General features: G+C 47.2%; 1 protein-coding gene across 1 annotated transcript in view; it reads right to left on the bottom strand.

The window, feature by feature from the left end:
- Positions 1-251: 251 nt before the first annotated feature.
- The window catches only part of RAD51B (RAD51 paralog B), a 670662-nt gene continuing 646771 nt past the window's right edge, over positions 252-24142 (bottom strand). Inside the window, exon 11 of the mRNA XM_081228971.1 lies at positions 252-277. Coding sequence (XP_081085097.1) covers positions 267-277 — 11 coding nt within the window. The 3' untranslated portion in view covers positions 252-266. The remainder of the gene's footprint in view (positions 278-24142) is intronic.

Raw genomic sequence — 24142 nt, 5'->3', positions numbered from 1 at the left:
AACGCCCAATGTGCTCTTGGTATTTACAGTCCTTCTAATACCAACAGGTACAAGGCAGTTTCTCGTGTTTGCAGAGAGGTTATGTAACTTGTCTAAACAACACCCAGTAAGAGGAGGAGCAAGAACACACGTTTGGGTGTGTCTGACTGAGCAGCGTAGTGTTTTTCTCTTACCAGGTGCTGCTTCTCTGAGACACAGGCATCTCCCTGGCTCCTGGTGCTCTCCTGGGACTCCTGGGAGTTGGGGTGCCTGGGTCTGACATCAGCTCAGCTGGCTCCTGGGCTCCAAATGGCCAGAAAAGAAAGCAGAAGGAGGTTGTTCTTTCCCTCCTCTCTTTCTTCTTTTCTCCCCTTCTCCTGTATGCTGGAGGTAAAGAATCTAACTTGTCTAGGTTCCCAGGTTAGCTCAGGCAGCTGTTCTGATGGGTTTAGCACTGCTAAAATATTGTAATTCAAACATCTTTTATGGGGATCAAGGTAAGAGAAAGTCAGGAATCCTGGTTCTGTTTTCAGTCTGCATGATACCAAAGAGCATGGAGCATTTTTGCCTCTCATTGTTATTACTGTGCTTTATAATTGAAGCTTTGTGCAGATGTAACTTTCTTCTCTCTTGAGCCCTTATCTGCCCAGGAACTTCTCTCCTGGGTGAGTCACAGGCTGAAGCATCCTACAGCAGCCCTTAAGTAGCCACTAAGAGCCTGCTACCTCTAAACAGATCCAGGCCACATGGTCACCAGGACAGGCTGGTTGTCACCTCCAGAAGGGGCAGTTAATTGTGAGTGGTCTCTGGCCAATGCAAGCAGTGTCCTGCGGACAGGGGGTGCTTTCTGGCTGAAAACTGGCCAATCTTCTCCCTTCTCCATCACCACTTTTGGGGACTGATGAGCTAAATGTTGAAGAACCAAGAGGCCTAAATGTCGGGGCTCCTGGTTGCCCACACGGTGAGTTGAGAGCCTCTGAGTGGTGAGCTCTGAGCAACCTGGTTGAATCAGGCTGGGTTGCCAGCGGGTGTGAGTCAGCAACTGAGATGCCCCCTCTCCACTACATTTGCATAACTCTAAGCACAGGGCTTTGTCTTTCCTAACAATTACTCATCTGACCCTGGCATACCAGAGCCTGCTTCCTGAAGGAGATGTTTTTGAGAAGAAAAGTTTTCAAAGAGGATGTTACACACCTGAGCTTCCACACTCTGTGTGGTGGTAATTCATCTTAATTGCCAGAAGTGTAATACATGGCGAACCGTGAAGAAGCTGGTTTTCCCGATGTGCCGAATGACTTGCCCCTGATGTTTGGGACCCATTTAATAACAATAACAACCAGAGCACAAACAGTAATAATAACAGCAAATAACTCTTAAATAGCACTGAACACATGACAGGCACTAACCTAAGCACTTTACCTATATCAACTCATGTATTTCCTTCATTTTACAGATAAGAGATGAAGCACAATGAATTTAAATAACTCGCCTAATGTCACAGAGCTAGTAAGAGGCTGAGCCAGAATCCAAGGAATTCTAGTTTCTTAACCCAGCTCACAAGTTTGAGTTGGATGTTCATGTGAGAGGAATAGTGGAAGATTGGAGACAGTCACAAATTTTGCAACAAATAGCTTCTCAAATCCAAGGGTGGCTCAGGTTGTCCACCCACACTTAGCATATCAAGGTTCTGTCATGTTAATTCCATATTCTACCTCTCAGAGAAGTTGTGGCTGTCTATTTGGAAAGGGAGAAAAAAATCCCCCAAACCTTGAGCTGGCCAGAAGTGTTTGGAATTTTGGATGCATGTGAAGAGCAGCTCACTGTAGCACCACAGGGTTTATGGACCACACTGGGGAAAAGCCCTGGCAACACTGCCCAGAAATGGAACATCCCTAGTTGAGAAGAGGCCCCATCCAGGGAAAACTCTGATGGCCGGAGTGCGCACATTTAGATTGTAATTGGCCAGGGGCGCAGTTTCCAGTCATCGGGAAAATGCTGAGGTGGCCATCAGCGTTTTCCACCGCCAGTTCATGGACCCTGGAGGAGTTTGTTGTCTTTCACGTTGTAGCTGTCTACCAGGCCCTGGATTAGTTGTCTGTGGCTGCTGTAACAAATTACCACGAATGTAGTGGCTTAAAGCAATACAAATTTATTATCTTACAGCTCAGGAGGTCAAAAGTCTGACACAGGTCTCGTGGTGTTAAAATCAAGATGTTGGAAGGTCCGTGCTCCTTTCTAGAGCTTCTAGGGGAAAATTCATTTTCTTCCTTTTCCAGCTTCAAAAGGCTGCCCACATTCCTTGGCTTGTGGCTCCCTTCCATCTTCAAAGCCAGCAACGACCCATCAAAATCTTTCTCATATCATATCACTCTTACTCTGATTCTTCCGCTTCCCTCTTCCCCATTTAAGGACACTGTGATTACATTGGGCCCACTTGTATAACCCAGGAGGCTGCTATTTTAAAGTCAACTGACTAGCAAACTTAATTTCAACTGCTTCCTTAATTCTCCCTTGCCATATAATATAACATATTCACAGGTTCCAGGGATTAGGACCTAGACATCTTTGTGAGGCCATTATTCTGCCTACCGTAGGCCCCAAAGGGAAAAGCTGAGAACCCTGATCGTGGGCATTCACAGCCCAACTGAGAGCCTGCTAAGCAGCTGGCAGTCTCTGCTGCAAGCTGGAGAAGACTCACTGGGGGTCTACTTCAGAGAAAAGGTTGGGAAATCACATAAATGATGCTTAAAGAGCTACAGAAGCACCCATCTTCTTGAGAAGACTCAAAGAACTCAAAGTCTAGAGCATCAATAGTTCTACTTCCAGTCAGAACTTAGATGTATCCAGAACATTTCTTAATCATGTGCTTTGGATGTTAGGCGCACTTTTTTCAAAAGCAGCTTGAGCCTGTGGGCATGTTTCGCCAGTCTCCCTTCTAGGGTAGTGAGTGTAGTACTTGCAATGTGCTTACATTTCTTGGTCTTGACACAGCTCCTTCAGGACTGCACAGGAGTGAGGCCTCTAATTCCAACATCTACTGGGTTACCTGCTCAGGGTTTACCCCAGCCATACACTTTTAGTCTGCCCAGGCTGAAAAGGTTGGATTTTTAAATTTTAAGCATCTTAATATTAATATTATTATTATTTAATTTTTCAGTGCTTCGAAGCCATTCCAGGATCATGGCCGTAGCTTTCTGTGTTGGTCCATTATGAACAGTGCTAGTTCCCTGTGTGATTTGGGGCAGGTTACTTGACCTCTCCTTGTCACAGTTTCCTCATCTGCACCATCAGGATAATAATAGCACCTACCTCACAGGGCTGGAGTAAGGAGTAAATGAGTGACCACACAAAGCCCTTAGAACAGTGCATGGTACTTGGTAAAGCTGTGATACATCTTGGCTGTTATGATTACCAAAAGACCTGATAAGACATGAACCTCTTCTCTTATAGTCAGAGAGCCAGCAGTTTTGATATCTCCAGAACACTGATATTCACACAGTCTTGAGTGCAGCAGACACATTCCTAAGCAAAATTCCTTTTTGTATTGCTCTACAGGAATACTGTTCCCATAAGGGCTGTTTCTTATAGTCAAAGGGAGGCCTCAAGGCCCATTTCAAGTGGGTGGATGACAGGCAGATGGAGAGCTGAGTAGCTATGCCAAGGCCAAGAGAAAGCTGCTCTTCTCAGCTTGGGATAGGGGCACAAATACAGCAGAGGAGGTTCTCTTGGGGCTCTCTGGTGCCCACAGTTTACCCTAATCCAAACTCAAAAGGGGAGCCTCCTAGGACAGTGTCATGTGGCCCTCATGGTCAGCCCAATCCTACTAATTCAAAAGGCCACCTGGACAATCTTTCTCAGGAACAGATCTTGGCCAAGACCATTCTAATCCAGCTTCAAACCTCTATGCCCCATCTCCACTTCCATCTCTGCACTTTGTGGCACAGCACTGAACACCACAGAATGGTCCTTGGGTTCTACAAAGAAGCATGAGTCCTCAGGCTTCCCACACCACCCCAGGACCGCTTGCTGACTTCTGACCTCAGACCTCACGCCTGGTAGTCTGCTTTGCGGTAGTTACCCAGCCTACCTCCAGATGGCCAGATTCCACCACCAAGTCCAGAAGAGCTTCAGGGCTGGAGAATTTAAGACTCAAATGGCACAACGGCCACATAAATTCCTCAAATATGCACCCCAAAACAAAAGCGTCCCCAGGGATTCAGTTCCTCTCACTAAGTTTGAGCTGAGGGAAAAACATTTTAATGGCACATAAGGAAAGCTGTCAGAGAACTGTTTTGCTCAACATCAAATGCATTCCAGGCCTTATCTAATCAGGGAGTCTTCACAGCTGATGAAGAGGCCGTTCCTGCAAATTGTTTCCGAGCCAGGGAGAAGAGCCTTGATTTTAAATACAAAATAATGGTCCTTTTGGCACAGGCAAAGTCGGTTGGCAGCTGGAGGTTTGGGGTGACCCCTGACCCTCTCCCACAGTTCCTCCTGAGTCCTGCTGCACAAAACTAAGCCATCCTCAAATCCCAGGCTCTAATTGGCTCTGGTTTGTTTTGCTTTTCTATTCTATCCAGAGCTTCAAAAGGCGCTTCCATAATTGTTTGAGGCATGAAAAAGGCAGGTTTCAGCTTTCCTAACTGGAATTGGAGGTAATTACTGTCTTGCCCACACGAGCCGGTACATGCTTCAGATCAGATGCTCCTGGGTTGTTTTATAAAGTGTAGCTTGGCCTCTGAGCCAGGAGAGGGAGAATGATGGAACCTTCCAAAGGCTTTGTTCCAGAGAGAGAAGAATCTAAACACCTCAGAAATGCTGAAGGGAGTTTCCATATTCTTCTTCAGTCACTGCAAGCTCTACCCAGGAGGTTTGGCCTGAAAAGACTGTGTCCTCGACCTCATTCTAGAAAATTCAGGAGACGTTTTTTGGTCCTCTCTCTTAAGAGACAGAAGCTGACACCTCACAGAATTCCCGTTTTGTTTGTAATCAGAAATTATGGGCTTGGCCTGGGCTGTCCTCCTGTAAAACCTCAGGACAGGGCCAAACTGAGCCAGGCATAGTAAGAGCCGCCTCAGAGAACCCGACTGCGGTTCACTTTTGTACACTTAGGACAGCAAGCCCAAACACGGGGTCTCAGATTCACCTCCCTGAGTGTGGTCTGGGAAGCAAGACCCTATTTCAAATCTCAGCCTGCTGTCTGTGTGTCCACAGGCAGCTGACTCACATGGCAAATCCTCCATGCTTCCCCTATAGAATGAGGACAGTGGCCCAACCTCAGAGGGTTGCTGTGACATCTAAACAAGGTCCACCTCGTGTAAAGTGCTGGAGGTAGTACCTACACATAGTGAGTGCCCATTTAATGCTAGCTGTTATTAGCTAACGTCATCGTCAGGGGCATGGCCATGGTGCCAAAGGATCCACTCTGCAAATGATGGAGCTTTTCAAGACTCTAGGGATTCAGGAATGGAGGAAGAAGCGAAACTGCTGCAGGAACAATGGAAGGAAGCTGGAGGGGGAGCAGAGTGATCCCCCCTCCCCAAATGTCTTCCTGCCCAAGCATATTGCCTTAAACATACTAGGTTTCCTGAAAGTGCACAGATTTCAGATTTAGTTGTGCCTTTGTTCAACGATATATCTCACTGAGGACGAGCTGGTTAAACAGCATTCATACATCAGTGTGAACTGGCTTACTTGCTTTCATCCTAACATCTACACACTTAGCGTCTCCAAGGGGCCAAGGAGCTTGGGACTGAGGAAGAAAGAGAAAATGATAGAGTCATGAAGCACTGCCCAGGACACGGCTAGTTGTTCAGATTCTGGGAGTTCCAGTTTCATCCACTCACTGGCCCACAGACAGCCTGCCTGGCTCATGGGAAAAGAGGAGGTGGGAGTCACGTGTCCAGGGGGCCCTGAATTGCTTTTCTGACTTCTGTATTTGTGTGCCAACCACTCCTAAATGCAACTGACCACTCTTTTCAAATGGCTTCCAGGACTCCTGCCTTCTCCTCTGCCTAAGAGAGCTCCATACGGGCAGCCCAGGGTGCAGGCCTCAGACCTCGCCTCTCCTTTTACACACCATTCCTAAATTATCTCATCTGGGCCCTCCGATGAGGGCTCCACTCTGCTTCTGTGTTGCCAACTCCCCAGCCAAGTGCTCTCCTGATTTGGGTATTCAGTTGCCTACTGGACAAGGTATAATCATATATTTATTTGCATACTTTTTTGTATAGTATCTGTCTCTCAATAGACTGTAAACTTCATGAGCATGAGATGTGTTCTATCTGCCTCCTGTTCTTCCCTACACCCAGCCCAGTGCCTGACACACAGTAAGTCCTCACTAAGTATTTGCTGAAGGGATGAGTGATTTCAAAGTAGAGATGAGGGCTTGGGTCAGGCAGAGAGTTGTTAGGCACAAGAAGACCATAAAATCCAGCAAAAAATACTTGACATCACATCTTGTTTTCCTGAAGTAGGCTATTTGGCCACTTCCCCCTCCCACTTGATGAAGTTTCATATTTAATAAAAGCCCTGAACAGTTAGAACAAACATATAGGCCCTGATCATGAACTTGATAAACTGCTTCGAACCTAAATGCCTGATATGGGGAGTGCCTAAATTATACTCATCAACATGGTCGACTCTCAATTTTCCATTCCAGTGGATAATCTAATAGCCAATAATCTAATAGTCTGTAATTTAATAGTTTATAACTTTGAAAGTCTTACATGTGGCTTTGGATTATGTTTCTGAATTTGCATCAGGATATAAGGAGCTCTGATGGTTTAGAAATTCACAATAATTTGAGCTCAGATGTCCAATGTCACCGTCCCAGTTGCCTATTAAGGGCTCCTCTCGGCTCCAACCACATGCAGAAAAAATACTGCACTGGGCTTGGGAGGAAAATGCGTTGGTTTTTTGGTCATCAGAATTGGGGTCCAAACTTCAGCCCTTCCATTTACCATCTCTGTTTTCATGTGACCTGGTCTGGTCTCTGCTTTCTCACCAATACCTACCTCCAAGAACTGTTAGGAAATGCAGTCAAGTTCTCAGAGAAAATTAATCTGAACTATTCCCTCAGGTAGATGCAAAACAGGTCAAAAGCAGAATTGGGCCTTCTACAAAGTTTCTGTTTCACATCTGAGGAAAGAAAGATTTCTCTTTTCTTCTCTTCTTCTTTCTTCTTTAAAGGACCTTCTCTTCCAGGCCCAGTGGGCTAAAGTAAACAAGGTCCTTGCTTTATAAGTCATATCTGGAAAGCTCCTGCTAACACCTGTACAAATCTGGAAGAAAAACACTGTCCTAGGCAATCTAATATGGAAACTGACTGTGGGCCCTGCCTGGGCTCCCCTGCATAGGTAGGGCATCCACTGATCCTATCGATGGTATGAATGGTGTGACTTTCTTCATTTAATGCATATGTCTGGGCATTTGCTCATGTTGTCTTGGGTCCAAGTCTCAAGGTTAGAATGTGGAGACATCCTGAGATCCAAGGCAGAACCAGTCATGTTGTCAGTGGGTAGATGGGACCCCAGAGTTCCCACCTCCTTTTCCTGTCATGAAGTTTATATGTCGAGGGAAAACAGCTGTCCATGCGCAGGCCAACTGGGACTGAAGCCAGCTGTTCCTTCCAGATGCCAAAAGCCAGATGTACACCCACTCTTCTTTCCCACTCCCTAAGCCTGAAGTCTCAAACTTTATCGAATTTATTAATAACCTCGCTAAAAATGCATTTCCCCAGGCTCCCCCTCCAGAGAATCTGATTCAGTTAGTTCAGGTTGGACAGGAAATCTACATTTTAAATAACAATACCCCCACCCCTACCTTCTTTTCTCCCTAGGAAATTCAGATATAATTGCTCTGAGAATCATACCTTGAACAACAATCTCTACAGTGAAGGCTGGTAAATGTGCTGGTAAATGCTTAACAACTAGTCTTGGAGGAGAGAAAGTCTGGATTGTAGCCTGTTGATTTCTGTGATGTAAATATCCCCATCATGGTCAATTCAAGCTACCAACAGGACGTCCTGATTTTGAAGATGGGAAAAGGTATGTGCAATCAATCCTTACAAGCTCATAGGAACTGCTTCCAGCAGGCCACTGGATGGAAGCCTCTGGATGCCTCTGAATGGTGGTTCCTGGGCTCTGGCATAGAAAGGCCACTGTTCAGCTCACGATGTCACATCTCTTAGCTTAGTTTTGTATTTCCCTAAATCCCTAGCTCTTTGAATGGTTTGTTTTAGTGACTGGTTCCCAGAGACCTCTAGGGGTTCCAAAGCAGAAAGAGAGGAAAGGGAGCGGGAAAGAGCTCCAGGAAAGAAATCGCAATTAATGTGGGATGCTGGCCTCAGCCACACTGACAACCTTGTTCAACCCAGATTTCAGCGGGGGAGGAGGTTTTCAAACACCTGCTTCTGCCTTCGTTTGATAAGCTTTCTGGTCGACTCACATAAACCTGATCTGCTGACCTGGGGGATGATGAAAAGGCTGAGTGTTGGGGACCTGAGGGGATGAAAGGGGCTGGGGGAGGACCATGGGCTGGTCATATGACCCAGGGTCGCCAGAGGCTTAAGGCTTCCCCTTTGTGGCCCTGGCTCTGGCCCCCTGTTGGAAGCTTTTGGTGATTTCCTCCCGCCCCCGACTAGGCGAACAGATGTGGAAAGGTCTCCAATTCCCAGGGCTCCGGACACAACTGCTCGTTGTTTCTCGCCCGCAGACAGGGCCTGCGATCACAGGCAGAACAGCTACACAATCACTCACCAAAGAGCTGAGCCCAGTCAGGTGCGGGATCAAACCCACTCTGCACGTCTGCAGCAAAAAGCTGAACTGAAATAGACTGAAAAATAACCCCATCCCTCCCTGTCTTGCTCTAAGTCCACTTTGTAGGAATGCTGAGGACTTCAGGAGAGGCAAGGCCAACAGCTCTTCCACAGTGATAAAAATCCTCACAGGACTTCCCTGGTGGCGCAGTGGTTGAGAGTCCGCCTGTGATGTAGGGGACACAGGTTCATGCCCTGGTCCGGGAAGATCCCACATGTCGCGGAGCAGCTGGGCCCGTGAGCCATGGCCACTGAGCCTGCACGTCCGGAGCCTGTGCTCCGCAATGGGAGAGGCCACAACAGGGAGAGGCCCGCATACCGTAAAAAAAAAAAAAAAAAAAAAAAAAAAAATCCTCATGGATGCCGTGACCTTTTGAACAAATGCAGCCTCTCGGGGCTGCTGCTTCTCTCATCCTTATCGCAGTACTGACAGAGCTGAGTGAGCCCTCTACCCACTTCAGGCTTGGAGCTTGAAGGACCCCACTACTCTGAAAAGGATGCCTTCTGCAGTCCACTGAGCTTTCACTGCTCATTGGATGAAAGGGAGAGAAGAAAAGTGTTATAAAGGAAGGGATGCAGGTGTTAGCTTCCTTGTTTACCTTAATTATACCACCCTGATCATCCGAGGAATTTCTCAGAACCTAGCTTCCTCCCCCATCCACATACCTTTCATAAGTGGGGCAAACAGAAGCATAAAAATACCCTAACCTCCCTGTATAAAGAAACTGTCTCATCTAGTCCATCCACAAGAATAAGCCGGTATCTAACAAGCCAATGTTTCTAGCTTATGCAACAAATGGTGGCCATTACAACCTGACACAAAGACCTGGTACATACATGTATTAACATGTAGCTCATTCACCTACAAACGCTGGAAGTGATGGAATGGCACCCATTTCCCTAAAGCAATGAGTCTCAAAGTGAGTTCTATGGACCCCTGGGGTCCCTGAGACCCTAAGAAGGTATCTGCAAGGTCAAAACTATTTCCATAATTCCAAGATGTTATTTGCCTGCTTCACTGTGTTGACATTTGGGTAATATTGTCATATTCTTCACTGCCGCAAAGTCGCAGGACAGGAAAAAAAAAAAAAAAAAGAGGAAACCAGTTTCACTTAAGCATGTCCAAGATGAAGCAGTAAAAATTATTAATTTTATGAAATCTTGCCCAAAGTCCACGTCTTTTGACTATTGTGTGTGGCAAATTGGAAAGCAAGTGTAACGCACTTCTGGTGCATCCTGAGGTACAATGGTTGTTTGGAGAAAAAGCATTTGTGAGAGTGTCTAAGTTGTGAGCTGAACTAGCCACTTTCATGAAACACTATGTTTACTCGAAAGGACCAAATTACCATGGTTATTCAGACTTGGTTATTGGAGACATTTTCTCCAAAATGAACAAGCTGAACTTGTCACTTCAAGAGAGGTAACTGACAGTGCTTGTTGTCAAAATAAAAGCTTTCAAGCAAAAATTAGAATTTCTGAAAACTTGTATCTGTCACAGTGAGCTTAACACCTTCTCAATACTTAGAGACGTTTCTGATGAGATCAGTGGTGATATTAACAAATGTGAATTTTTAGTATTCATCATGAAATAGATCAAATTCAGATCCGCATAACTTAGTGAAGCAATATTTTCCAAATGACCATGCATGGTATTACAAAATCATGCATGGGCAAAAGATCCATTCAGCGCAGCACAGACCAAACAGATTTTAATCTAACTAAGTACAAAGAGTTCATTGAGACAGTTTCAGATTCCACATTGCAACTAACCTTTAATAAACGACCATTTATCGAGTTCTGGTATAGTGTAAAGAAGAATATCCACAATTATCTAAAAAGGCTATTAAAAAATATTCCTCCCTTTTCCAGCTATGTATCTATATGACGCTGGGTTTCCTTCATAAACTTCAACCAAAACAACGTTATCACAGCTGATTGAATGCAGAAGTAGATATGAGAATCCAGCTGTCTTCTATTAAGCCAGACATTAAAGAGATTTGCAAAAATGTAAAACACTATCATTCTTCTCATTAAAGTCGGTTCTCTTTTGTTTTGGAAAACACAGTGGTTTTTACAGTAAGACTGTGTTATTTTAAACTTTTAAACAAATTAACAAAGTTATCAATTTTTATGAATTAATAAATGTGAATTTATTCATATAAACATATATTAAATGGATTAACAAATAATTATTAAATAGTTTTCTGTTTTAATTTTTAATATGGTAAATGATTTAAATATCTATCACTGCACAGCAAAATATTCCCAAACCTAGTGGCTTAAAACAGTAGTCACTAAACGGATAAAGAAGATGTGGTACATATATATGCTGGAATACTACTCAGCCATAGAAAAGAAGGAAATAATGCCGTTTGCAACAACATGGATGGACCTAGAGATTATCATACTAAGTGAAGTAAGTCAGACAGAGAAAGACAAATGTCACATGATATCACTTATATGTGGAATCTAAAATATGATACAAATGAACTTATCTACAAAACAGAAACAGACCCACAGACATAGAGAACAGAGGAAGATGGTTCCCAAGAGGAAGGAGGGGTGGGAGAGGGATGGATTGGGAGTTTGGGGTTAGCAGATGCAATGTTATATATAGCATATATATATATAGAATGGATAAACAGCAAGGTCCTATTGTATAGCACAGGGAACTATATTCAACATCCTGTAATAAACCGTAATGGAAAAAGAATGTGTATATGTGTATAACTGAATCACTTTGCTGTACAGCAGAAATTAAATACAACATTGTAAATCAACTATACTTCAATAAAATAAATTAAAAAAACCCCACACAATCATAACTTGTTACCCCTCAGAGTTGCTGTGGATGAGGAACACAGGAGTGGCTTGGCTGGGCTGTTCTGGCTCAGGGTCTCTCAAGAGGTTGTAGCCTTAAGCCAGTTGTGGCTGGCTCTTGAGAAGGGCCTCAGTTCCTCTTCACATAGGTCTCTCCCAGTGTACTCAAAAGATGGTGACCGGCTTTCTCTAGAGTGGACAGTAGAAGAGACCAAGTAGAAACCTGTAGCCCCTTTGAAGGCCTAACCTCTGAAATCACACATCCTCACTTCTGCCATTTTCTGTCTGCACACAGACCAGCCCTGATTCAACACACAGGGGCATGAATGCTGGGAGACAAGGATCACGGGGGGCTATCCTGGAGGCTGACTACCCTGGGATTTATCAACAGATACAGCCACATAAACAAAGGCTTTTGGGGGTCCTCAACAAGTTTTAAGAGCAGGATCGAGTCCCAAAGACCAAAACGTGAGAGCTTGATAGCCTCAAGGAATGGATCCACATCTTAAAAGGGTGAAGAGTCTTTACTGAGTCTTCTTCTCGTTCTCGTTCTCCTTCCCTTCCCTCTCCCTCTCCTTCTCCTTCTTCTTTGTCTCCTTACTCATAGTCCTACCATCATTTAGGCAACGTCTTGCTCACTTACCCTCCATGAGCTTGGGGACACAGTTCCTTCTAGCTCTGTTTCTTCTGAACCTGAACTTATCGGGGGCCCCCTTATGCGTTTAACCCTCCCTGTAGCCTTGGCCTGTTGGATTTTCGCCTGGCAACGCTTGAGGCTCACGTCAGCTCTAGTCCTTCTCTGATCAGCCTCCCTGAACGGCTCGTGTCTCCAAGAGGGGGCCAGGCGGAAGAAGAAGAGCAGCTCTGGGCCAAGCGCCTAGAGGCACTGGAGAGACAGCAGGGAGCTGCGCAGGCCAGGGTCCCTGCCCTCGTGGAGATGACAATTCTAGAAGTGAGGAGAGAGCAAAACAATGCATACAACCAACACCCAAATGATGTACGGTCGGCCCGCTGCGGAAGAGAAACCTGCAAATATGTGGATTTCGGTATCCGTGAGGGCTCCTGGAGGGGCGACTGTTGTATGTTAGAAAGTGCTAAGTGTTAAGGGGGAAAAGGCAGAGTCAGGTCAAGGGGAGCAGGAGTGCAAGGGGCAATGGGGAGAGCTTGAGATGAGCTAGGTGATTGGGGGGAGCCTCAATGAGAAGGTGACATTTTAGTGAAGACTTGAAGAGGTGAGGGAACAGCTGCAGCAAAGGCCCCAATGTGGACACATAGCTGGTGTGTTTGAAGGGAGCAAGGAGGCCAGGGTGATTGGAGATGAATCAGGGAGGGGGAGAGGGGAGGGCGGAAAGGTCAGCATCAACAGGGGCGAGATCCTTCAGGGCCCCGATGGCCACTGGAAGGACTTTGGCTTTTTGCTCTGGATGAGATGGGAGTCATTGTGAGCCATTTGGGGGTTCGAGGCAGAGTATGTTGAGAGTATGCTGGTAGGGCCAGTAGAAGTAGGGGGACTACTTAGTGGGAAGTGGAAAGAGGGAGCCTGGTAGGAGGTCATCACAGTCGACCAGGGAAGAGATGGTGGTGGCTTGGACCAGGATGCCGGCAGAGGAGATGGTGAGAATTGGGTGGATTCTGGATAGGTTTTGCAAGTAGAGACAATAGGATGCCCCAGCACCTTGGAAGTGGGGTGTGAGAGAAAGTCGGGGATCAAGTATGACTCCATTTAGGTTTGGGGACTTAAATAGCCTGAGGGTTGGAGTTGCTATCACTTGAGAAGAGAAAGTTGCACGTGGAACAGCTTGCAGGGAGGAGATTTAGAAAGTTCCACTGGACACATTAAGTCCACACTCTTCCCTCAGTTTTCTGTAAAAGCCCAGCTGCGCCTGATCCCCCGGGTCCCTAAGAGCAGAGGTTTCTGACTGCCTGTACAGGCCCGTCTCCTGCCTGCTTTACAGAAGACAGTGAAGAAAATCACTCACTGTGTGCAATTTAATTTAAAAGAGTGGGAGAATGTTGTTCTTGAGCCTCTCACTCTTTTTTTTTCTTTGTCTTTCTTATCGGAAATGAAAGAAAACAGCCAGGGGAGATAGGATCTCAGGTCTCCAAATCCTAGCAGGTAATTTGGGAGTTGAAAACAAATCTCCCCTGAAATGTAGTAAGCAGGTGAAGGGGATTCCAGCTTCAGCTCTTAAACTGCACCTTCTCCTGGCCTGGCAAATAACTTCCTTCCCGCCCCAGGCAAATCCACTTCCACCCACCAAATGCCTGCAGTTAATAAACTTAAACAGCAACAAAGCCCCAAAGTAGAAAGAGGAAGACTGATTGGAGGCCAAGATACCAGAAGGGCCGCTTGAGAGCCTCTCCCTGAGGGCCTGCACCCAGAGAAGGAACATTCAGGCAAAGGAAGCAGGGGCCCAGGGCTGGGGGACCCAAGACATGACTGCTTTCAGAACACCAGAGCCCGGGAATATCTGACTTGAGTCACAATGATTACATTTCTTGAGCAGACTTGCCCCCTTGTTTCATTAGAACTTCATACCACTAACCAAGCTCAAACCCTTCAAAATGGCTAAACTCTCCAGCATCCATTACTGAGCCATGATCTAAATCATCTTCCCGCTAAGCATGGCAGAACTGGAGATTCCAAACTCGGGTCTAGATAAGTCAGCTGAGGGTTGGCGAGGATGTTCTCAGAGGTCCAGGGAGAACTAAGAAAAATAAGGATTATGTTAGGCTGTGAGAAATTCACCCAGCATTACTTATTATTCCCATTTTAAAGATCAGAAAACTAAGGCTCAGAGAGGCTGAGTGGCCCCACAGCTGGTCAGTAGCCGAGCCAGGATAGGGATCCACACAATAAATCGTGGTGACTGTCATTTGCTGGGTACCTATAAGACAGGAGAAGTACCCTGTGCTTTGTGCATGTTAACATGTTCATTTCTCATGGGTTACTTCCTTTTCAAAGAAGTGAAACTGTCCAATAGAACTTCCTGCCATGACAGAAATGTTCTATGTCTGCACTGTCCACTACCATGATAGTCACACGCTCCATGTGGCTACTGAGCACTTGAAGTGTGCAGAGTGGGACTAAGGAACTGAATTTTAAATTTTATTTCATTTTAATTGATTTAAATTTAAATAGCCATATGTGGCTGGTGGCTACTCTACTGGACAGTGCCGTTGTAGGAGTTTCAGTAGCATTTCCAAAAGCTTGTTAAGCAGGGAGGCAAGGGTTGCATCCCAGGGCTGACTGAACCCAAAGTCAATGCCTTTTCCTTCTTCCCTCTGCTCCCAGTAAAGTGGCCCACATTTTGCAAAGTGAAGGGCTTGGGAATGAAACCGACCAGACAGTATACAGTGAGCCAGAAATAAAGCCAGATCCCCTAAAGGCCAGGTCTGTATTTGAGCCTGCTTCCTCTGAAGGCATCCAGAGTTCTCAACAGGCAGCCCAACTCCCCAGCTGGGGGCTCTTGAGACCCGGTATCAGCAATTTCCCAGAGCCTACCAGTGGTAACCTGGTTGACTGGAGGATCTATGACTCACGGGTCCCAACCCTACTATTTAAACAGCAGCATTTCCTTCTTTGGGGCTTAAGACTATTTGGTAGAGAGGTAGTGAGCTCCCAGGCCCAGCCTCCCCCTGTCAAAACATGTAGCCCTCAAAGGTTTCCACTTCAGGTACCCCCCATGAGGTACAGCTACCACCTGCCAGGGGTCTCAGTGCAAACGTTTAACCTGAGCTGAGCCATCATTGCTTTGTCAGCTTCTCTACGGCTCTCCGACGTGCATCTCTGCCACATCACTCTCCTGCTGCAAAGATGTTCCAGGATGCTCAGAACGCAAGCGAAGTCTTCCTTCCTTGACCTGGACTCTGCTTACTTCTCCCACCTTATGTACCCTTGTCGTCCCCATTGCTCACTCTGCTCCAATCTTGACTTCCTTGCTGTTCCCCAATACATCAGACTGGGCCCTGTCCCAGGCCTTTGCATGTATTTTTCCTTCTGCCTGGAATGCTCTTCATTCAACCTTTGCCCAAATGTCACTTCTTCAGAGAGGTCTTCCTGACTCCACTGTGTGTAAAAGTGTCCCCCTCACCTATATCTCTTTATCGTGCTTTACTTTTTTCAAGGCACTTATCACTAGTTGATGTATGTGTGTGTGTGTGTGTGTGTGTGTAGAGAGAGTTGGTTTGCTTATTTTCTGTTGCTCCCACTAAAATGTAAACAGAGTAAGGAGGGACATTGTCTTTTTTCACTCTATATCTCCAGTGTCTAGAATGGAGTCTGGCACATAGTTGCTCACTGAATACTTGTTGAATGAACCAATGAGTCAATGAATGAATGCATGCATGCCTGCTCAAGGCGAGTGTGAGGGGGTGGGGAGGGATGGGTAGGCTCAGGCTTGGTTTGCTCTACACAGATCAGCGTGTCCCTGATTTGGATGCTACACCATGAGAAACAAAGAGATTTGTTGGTTTAATTTCTTTTGCCTTGGGAAAGTTAAAGATCACAGATAATCCAGAACTCAGTGCGAAGTTCTCTGATTTATAGTCGAGGAATTATTCACACAGAGGTAAACAAGAGCAAAGGACTGACAAGCGAACTGTAGGAGAATGATGGGGAACAGACTGAGGGACCCCTATAATCTGTACTCCTTCAACTGGCCTGGGTTCCCAACAGCACTGGCTCAAACTTGGATCCAGAGAATCCCTGACAATTGTCACTCCCAGAATCCTTTGGGCCGGTCACCCAAGTGGTGACTGCAAGTGAAGGCATCCTGGTTAAGTTCGTCCTTACGTGAACGTGACGTCATCAGGCCACCCAAGAGGCACACCCAGAACGGCAGGTGCTTCCCAAAGATGCCCAGTCTCACAAAGTTCTCCTAAAACCTGAACTTGGGGGCGGGGGGATTTTCCTTTCCTTCTTTAATGTATTCCACAGAAATGGACCTCTTTTATTCCATCTCAGAAAATTCAAAGAAACAAAATTACCAGCACCTAGAAGTGTCTGACACATAGGAGGTAATCAATAAACATTGAATGAATGAACAAAAATGTCTAGGCAAAGGGGAACTGTGGCCTGGTAAGGAATGGTAGAGTTGAGCAAACCCTGACAGACAGAAACCATGGGCTGGATCCCCTACTCTGGCTTCAGGCCTCAGTTTCCCTATCTGTAAAACGACGTTCTGGCCTGGCTGGACTCGAATTTCTCTCCCAGCTCTGACACTCTTTAATTCTCTGAACACGTCTTCATAGCTTACTTGTGGACTAGGTCTTACTACTTGTGTCCTACTGAAAGCCAGGCCTACTGCTCTGGAGACCACCCATTGTTTTTAAGTACCAGAGGTTATTTAATAGCATTTCTCCCAGAATATTTTTCATGTTCTCCATGAAAGAACGTTCTGGAAGGTAACCATCATCAAAATAGGAAGTAAAGCCAGGCTGGGGTTCCATTTATCAGATAACGCAGGCTTAACCCAAGTTCCTGTTGCCCGATATGATGATTCTGGGAGCTTGACCAGGTTTCAGAGGTTTTCGACTCAGAGAAGTAAGAAATCATCTCTGTGGCTTGTGGGATTTGGTACCTATTTCCCTCCTTTCCGCAGCTCAGGGCTGTGGGTACCAAGTGAAGGCTCCGGTGACTCTCCTCCTCTCAGGGCCTCAGTGCGGCGGTCCAGCGCCCAAGAGCCCCCTCCTGGAGGGGCACACTGGGACCACACCGCACTGGTCCGAATCAGTCCCCTGTCCACTGCAGTGCTTTATTTTAAGCCACGCATGAATTTCACCATTTCCTTCTACTCTTAGAACTATCCCAAAGCACCAGCCCAAAAGAATTCAGACTCCTTCTCTACTTTTGCAGCTCTGTTCACAGCTTTGATGTACCAAGAGGAAAAAGAACACTGGACCGAGAGTCTGAGAGCAGGAGTCCAGCAGGAGGCATCTCTCTAGGCCTCAGTTTCCTCACATGCGAGGTCAGGATGGGGTGCTGGCCGGGGGCCCTGCGTCTTCCAGCCTCGTGATCCCCTCCACCACCCCACACCGGCCCAGAGGCAGCGCCAGCTCTTTCCCATGAGGGAGGCACAGCTTGTATGTTATGCAACTTCTAGAAAGGCAGGGGCTCTTCTTTTTCTTTTCTTTTTTACTCTAGGAAGAGAGAAACAGTTTTATGATCCCAGTAACCAATAAACATAATGAAAATCATGGTAACCATCAGCCTAATAAAACCCGAGGCAAAAGCCTCCACATTCTCAAACAAGACCCTGGGAATTCAAAGCTCTCTGAAGCCATAAGTGGCCAGGGCCTTGCTGAAGGCCTCGGGACACTGGCTGATGGCTGATGAAAGAATTTTAACGCGCCACTGAAATTCTCTTTTCCAATATAACCACTTTGAAACCTGTTAATTACAGACACACAACCAGACCCGGTCCCCCAACAGGACCCGAGGCTGCACCAGGGAGAGCCCAGCTCCAAGGCTGCTGGCTTCCATGGTGCTACACATGCTTTGTGTTGGGTGAATTAGCTTCAGGAAGAGAATCCAAATTAATTAAAACCACATGGCCACTCCCCTCACCCCTAGCCTCCTACCCAACCTCCTTCCCCTGGAGACAGAGGCCAGTTCAGTCTAATTTGGTCCAGTGTTTTTGTTTCCTAAAATCTGTCTTGGGCTCTGGGCCATTAATAGGTTGCAGCTGATTTTAATCTACATGAATCAGAGACCTCGCTTCTTGGGCTTTAAGGAGATTACAAATTGTGTGTCCCACAGACGGGATGGAAAGGAAAGGCCCTGGGTGGGGAGGGGGAGGGGAACAGATCCTGGAAGGCGCACAAACTCTGCTCTCCATTAAGCGGGTGGGTTTGAAGGAGCCTGTGATCTGTCAAAGCTGGGGGAGGGGAGTGAAGAGGAGGTGAGGGTCTTGCCACTGTGACCCCATGGCAGGAACACAGAACCTGGGCCTGTGAAAACAGTTAAAATCAAAGATCTGGATGGACAGAGAGGTCCCTACTCACCTATCTTCAACAAATGAATTTCCCAAGTTTTTGCTGGGCACCTATCATGAGCTAAAGCAGGGGTCAGCAAACTACAGCCCACGGGCCAGATTGGGTCCACAGTCTGATTGTGTAAATAAAGTTTTATTGGAAGACAGCCAGGCCCACTTGTTGACATATTTTCTATGGCTTCTTTAGTAATTGTAGCAGAGATGCTAGGGCCTCCAAAGCCTAAAATATTTACTATGTGTCCCTCATGGTAAAAGTTGGCTGACCCCTGACGTGGAGAACCACTGGGCAGCCATTCCACTCATATGACAAAAGAGGACAGATTTAGGATCCACTCAACGCCCACATCATACCAAGCTCCAGGCTCATTCCAAACATCACTCTTTAGGGAAGTGTCTTCATGCTCAATTAACCAACGGTAACAGAGAACTTGGCCAACTCTCTTGCCGCTTAGTTATGGGTTCGAGTACTTGCCCTGACAACCCTATACTCCCATTTCGCAAATGAACACACTTCCAGCCAAGGAAGGATGGCTCCCCAGGCTGCAGTGGCAGTGGCCTGGGACCCCCCTCCCCCTCCCCCTTCTCCTCCTCTTCTGGGAGGTGGTTATGTTGGGCCTTGAACAGAATCACAGCTCAACAGAGTGCCACACTAGCTTGCACAGAATGTCAACTCTATGTAAAGACCCCCCCTGCCAGCAAACAGGAGCTGAGAGTTCCTGCAAAGGATAACGGTCTGCACCTCATGTCTCCATCTCCACTGCTGTCCCCAGGTCCCTCTTCCTTGGCAAGATTCTCCCTGAACTTTAGGTAGTGCCTCAAAGGAGTGTAGAATTCACTGAGGAGTCATGGGTCCCAATCCTCAGGGTCCTGCTATTGTTCAGAGGTCTCCCAGTTCACTAGAGATTGTGAACTGCCTGAGGATGACAAAGGGACGCCCGCTGAGCAGGGATGAAGTATAAAGCAAACTCCTACTATCACAAACAACTGCAGTCCTGTGCTGGACCCGTCCAGGGCAAAACCTGGGAAATGCCCCCATCAGCATCTTTGGGTCCCACCATCATAGGGACTCTGTGCTCAGAAATAGCCTTAAGCAGGGCTCAGACCTTGGCCTGGAAGAGGATAAGGCATGGCTCCTCCGGTTTCTACCCCGCAGTGAGCCTCCTAGCACATTCCCTGGTTGGTACTCTTCACTTCCACCAGCACCAAGCGTTGTGGATATAACTCTCAAAGCTCTGTTTTGCCTAGACCTGGTCTCCTGATAGGCTTGGGCTCTCTGCTCCATGGAACCCAATGGCCAGGAGATTTTTGCTCCTGCTTCCCTGAGTCTAGACTACAGGAAGAGCAGAGGCTCATGACTGACACATGGGCACATCAGGAACTCATGCAGGTGTTCAGGACACCTGATCTAGCCAGGTCCTGAGCTGGGCTGATGAGCGATATTGGCTCTGTTGTCTCTGGTAATGGCTTCATGGCCCTTGACCAGAAAGGAACGCACCATGGTTAATTAGCAGCCACTGAGAGTTTGTTATGAGCTGGGTGTCACATGGATGAACAAACACCCTGGCAAGAGAGACTCTGAGAAGGTCACATGCCAAGGAGTTTGTGGAGTGCAGTGTCTCCCCACATTGAGGCATTTGGAAATGCCTGCCCATAGCACACCACAGGGTGATGGTCCACACTCCTCAGCCTGGCTGCGATGCCGGCCCGAGGACCCTCCGTGATCTGGGGCCCCCTGCGAAGAACAGAGCGCTTAAGTCAAGCTCTACCCTCTGTGCCACCAAACAAAGGTGAGTCAGAATACAGCAGGATGAAAAAGCTCATAAACACTTTCTGGGGCTGGGCTCCCAAACGAAATCTCAGAGTGAAGCAAGCCAGCTGAGCTTCAAAACACATAACACAGAAGAACGCCCGGCTGCTATTGGCTGAGCAGACTGGGTGCTAAAATGGCTTCAGAGCAATGAAAGGAGACAGAATTAATTTTAAGATGAGTTCAATCTTCTCTCCCCTTCAAGCATATAAGGGTGGGAACTGTGGATTAAAATTGAAAATTGATTTCACTGCTCCTTCAGAAGGCGCAGGGCAGTGACTTAGCCCACCTCCACCACCCTCCTTCCCCGTTCTCTCGAAATACACTGGCCCTTGACTCACCTCTGACACCTGGAGCTTTTGCTCTAAATCATATTTTGTGTCCTGTATAAACAAGGGCTGGTAACTAGTACAGGAAATTTGTTTCACAAGCATTGAATGTGTACCAACCTGTGGTATGGGGAGTTGCCAGGTTTTCTTCTAACTGAGAATTTTCACAGACTCTCAAAACTTTCTCTCAGCTTCCCCTCGGCACACTTGAATGCATGCACACCCGCCATGCGTGCGCACACACCCAAACGCAAAATTTCCCCTCAGTTTCCCCCAGCACGCATGAACAGAGACACGTGCTCACACGCAGATGCCCTCGCATTCTCAAAACTTCCCCTTGGTTCTCCCACAACTAGAAACTTGAGCAGCTAGGTGTGTGGGAGCTCCCTGTCACCCACTCAGACACACATGAAACTTTTTGCCCAGTCAGCATACCCCCAGCACATACCCCCAGGAACTCAGAGCCAAGGATGTTTATATTCCTATGTACACACACACACACACACAGCCACATTCCAACTGGCTCAGTCATAGCCTTGACAGGCCTGGGTCTGCTTGCATTGCTTCTCATTTTGCCTCTAATGGGACCTTCTTGTAACAGAGAGGTTTGCCATCCGTTTTGTAGCATTTACTGAGCCTGAGGGCTGGGAAGGTGGCTTTTTTAAAGTACACGTGATGGTAGAGCAAAAAGCAGGGACAAAGGCATCCCTTTCGATTTCCTGCCTGAGTCTCACATGCTAATAAGCAGTGTTCTGGATTGTTTAGAGAATTTCTTTATTTGCTGCCCTGTCTGAAACCAGGCTGGGATGACAGAGGCTCAGCTGAGGAATTTCCACAAGTCCCATTGTTGGGGGTGGGGGGCAAAAACCGCCATGCTGATTTATTACCTATATGGCATAATGGACCCCGGGTTACTCTGACTCACCCTTTAGGTCTTGGTACGCCTGTGCCGATCTGTGCTGGTGGTTTTATCTTGCTTGGTCCTGATATGGCTGGAAACCCAGCGGTGGTCCTTGACCACAAGAGGGAGGATCTCTGGGTGTGTTCTGATCATCAGTATCCAGGTAGCGGAGGGAAAGATGACCCCGTCCAGGATGGGGCAGGACATGCTCATGTCTGACTCACTACCTAACATCATCTCAGGGTCCTGCTTTGCCATCTCCCATTATTCTAGGCCCAGGCTGCCTGAGGGCGAACGGTGTCCTCTGGAGGGCCTGGGTAGAAGGCACCAGCCAAATGAGCAAAAATTAATTTGGGTAGAAACTAAAGGAGATGAAAATGAGCCCTAGGTGACCACTACCCCTCTGGGAACTTTGGGGCACAAGAGCTGGAATTTCCCCACCCCCGGCCCTGACGGCGGTAAATGTTGCACTATGTATGCACAGGGGATGCTGTCTTTGCATTGACTGTGCAGAAGTGAAAAAAGTAGAGTTGCTCTGGTTGCTAGGGAAGGGGATGAGTTAGTTGTGTGTGTGTGTGTGTGTGTGTGTGTGTGTGGTCCCATCTGACCTGGCTCCATCCTGATCCTTCCCCCAGCGATACTTCAGGGACTCTTTGAGGGGTTCTTTGGATCCCAGTTTGAAAACCACCACCACAATGCGGGCTCCTTCTCATACTAGTTGTTGAACTTTGGTACCCAAGAAAACACACGATGACAAAGAACTGCTAGAAATTTGACAGCCCTTTCAAATGAGCCTGAATTTTGCATACGGTTGATTCAGGCTGCAGCCCGTACTTGGTGCAGCATACAGAGTAAGGGACCCCTTGCTGAAACTCCATGGCCCCCACAGGTCTGCAGCTCACAAATTGGGAATCACTGTACAGAAATTAGGAGAGGAGCAAGAAATAAGCCTGGGGTCCCAGATGGAGTCACACTGTGACAGGGCTCTGGGGCCCAGAGAAGGAATTTGTGCCTATGCTAGTTGGCCATGCAGAGCCATTAAAAAGCCATGTGCAATTATTATGATGATGAAGTTATTAAAGCCAAGAAATGACACGATTGGACATGAACCAGCAAAAAAGAATGACTCTTTTGCAATTAAGTCCCTTTTCCCCTCTCCAGATGTCTGAGCCTCAACATCCCATGTCCACCAGGCCTTCCTGGATGAGCATCAACCCAGATGCCATTTTCCTGCCTTCATCATCAGAGGTTTTTATTGTCTGGTGTGGCCCTACCCAAAGTGAGTGGCCCGGCCCAGGCTTCTGTGCCCCATGAGCGTGAGCACCAGCGATGTACACAAATGAGCACAGCCTAAATTAAAGAACGTGCCTATGCACGAACAAAGGGGGATTTATACTGTGTGCGGGCCAAAGTGAGGCCTAACTCCTCAGCTGTGCCCCCCTCATTCCTAGCCCATCTGACCCCTGCCCCCCAAACCTCTCAAAGAAGAACCTGGCTTTACTTGCTGAGTCAGGAAACATAGCTAGAGGTAGCACCCCACATGGGTTTGGGGAAAGTGTCTGTGCTCCCAGTTCGTCTCTGTGCTCCGTTTGCCTTGGGGAGAACTGCTAAGGCTTTCGGTACTCAAGTCTGTCCCTGCCTAACATGAGGGCTACTGTCTACAGGCGTCCACCACCTCAAGACAGGGCCGTGAGGATGAAGGTGTCATGAGTGCCTGTGAGGGCTCTGTGCTTCCTGGAAGAAAGATGGCACGGTGAGGTTTTATTATCTACCTACTCTGCTTTTTACTGATCCTTCTCCCTTCTGTTTTTCCTTTTGGGGGGGTCAGTGTCAAGTTTATTAGGTATTAATTTCCAAAAAGGCCTTCTTGCACCTCAGAGCAGGGTTTCATTTGGTGCCTCGGAGAATTTTTTTTCCCATAACCTGGACCCTCTAAGGATTCCTCTTGGTCAGGGTGAAAGAGGCCTGTGTGTGTTCAGCTAGTCAGTTCAGCTCAGTTTAACAAATATTTATGGAGCATTCACGAACACATACCTAGCCTTGATAGGCAGGGCAGGACCAGAAACAGTAGGGAAGGTTATGAACTCTGGAGCCAGGCCACCTGGGGTGAGTTCTCACTCCACAGTTCCACGTACGTCCTAGGACAGCCTCGGTCACCTCTTGGAATCTCTGTTTTGCTACTTGTAAAATGGAGAAAATCCCATCCATCTCACAGGCAAAGTCATAAAAAGGTATAGATCTCCTAGTGAGTAATGGGTGGGTGATCAGTAATTCCCCGCTTCAGGATCCGGCCCCTGGAGAAGTGGGGAGAGGAGAGACCGCTGTCCTCCATCCTGTTTCTCCTCCCTGAGGCCCTCTGTCAAGTCCTTGTTCATCCATTTTAGAAAAAAACGTCAGCTGGTTAAACCAGAGGTTCTGGAACTTTCTCACCTCAGTTTCCCCCAGCACTCCTGGGCAACCTACTTCTTCCATACGTTCCCTCCTTCCCCCAAA

This window comes from Mesoplodon bidens (assembly GCF_964165515.1).
Source record: "Mesoplodon bidens genome assembly, chromosome: 3".
NCBI classification, from domain to species: Eukaryota; Metazoa; Chordata; class Mammalia; order Artiodactyla; family Ziphiidae; genus Mesoplodon; species Mesoplodon bidens.
This window is presented reverse-complemented; position numbering and strand designations above follow the sequence as displayed.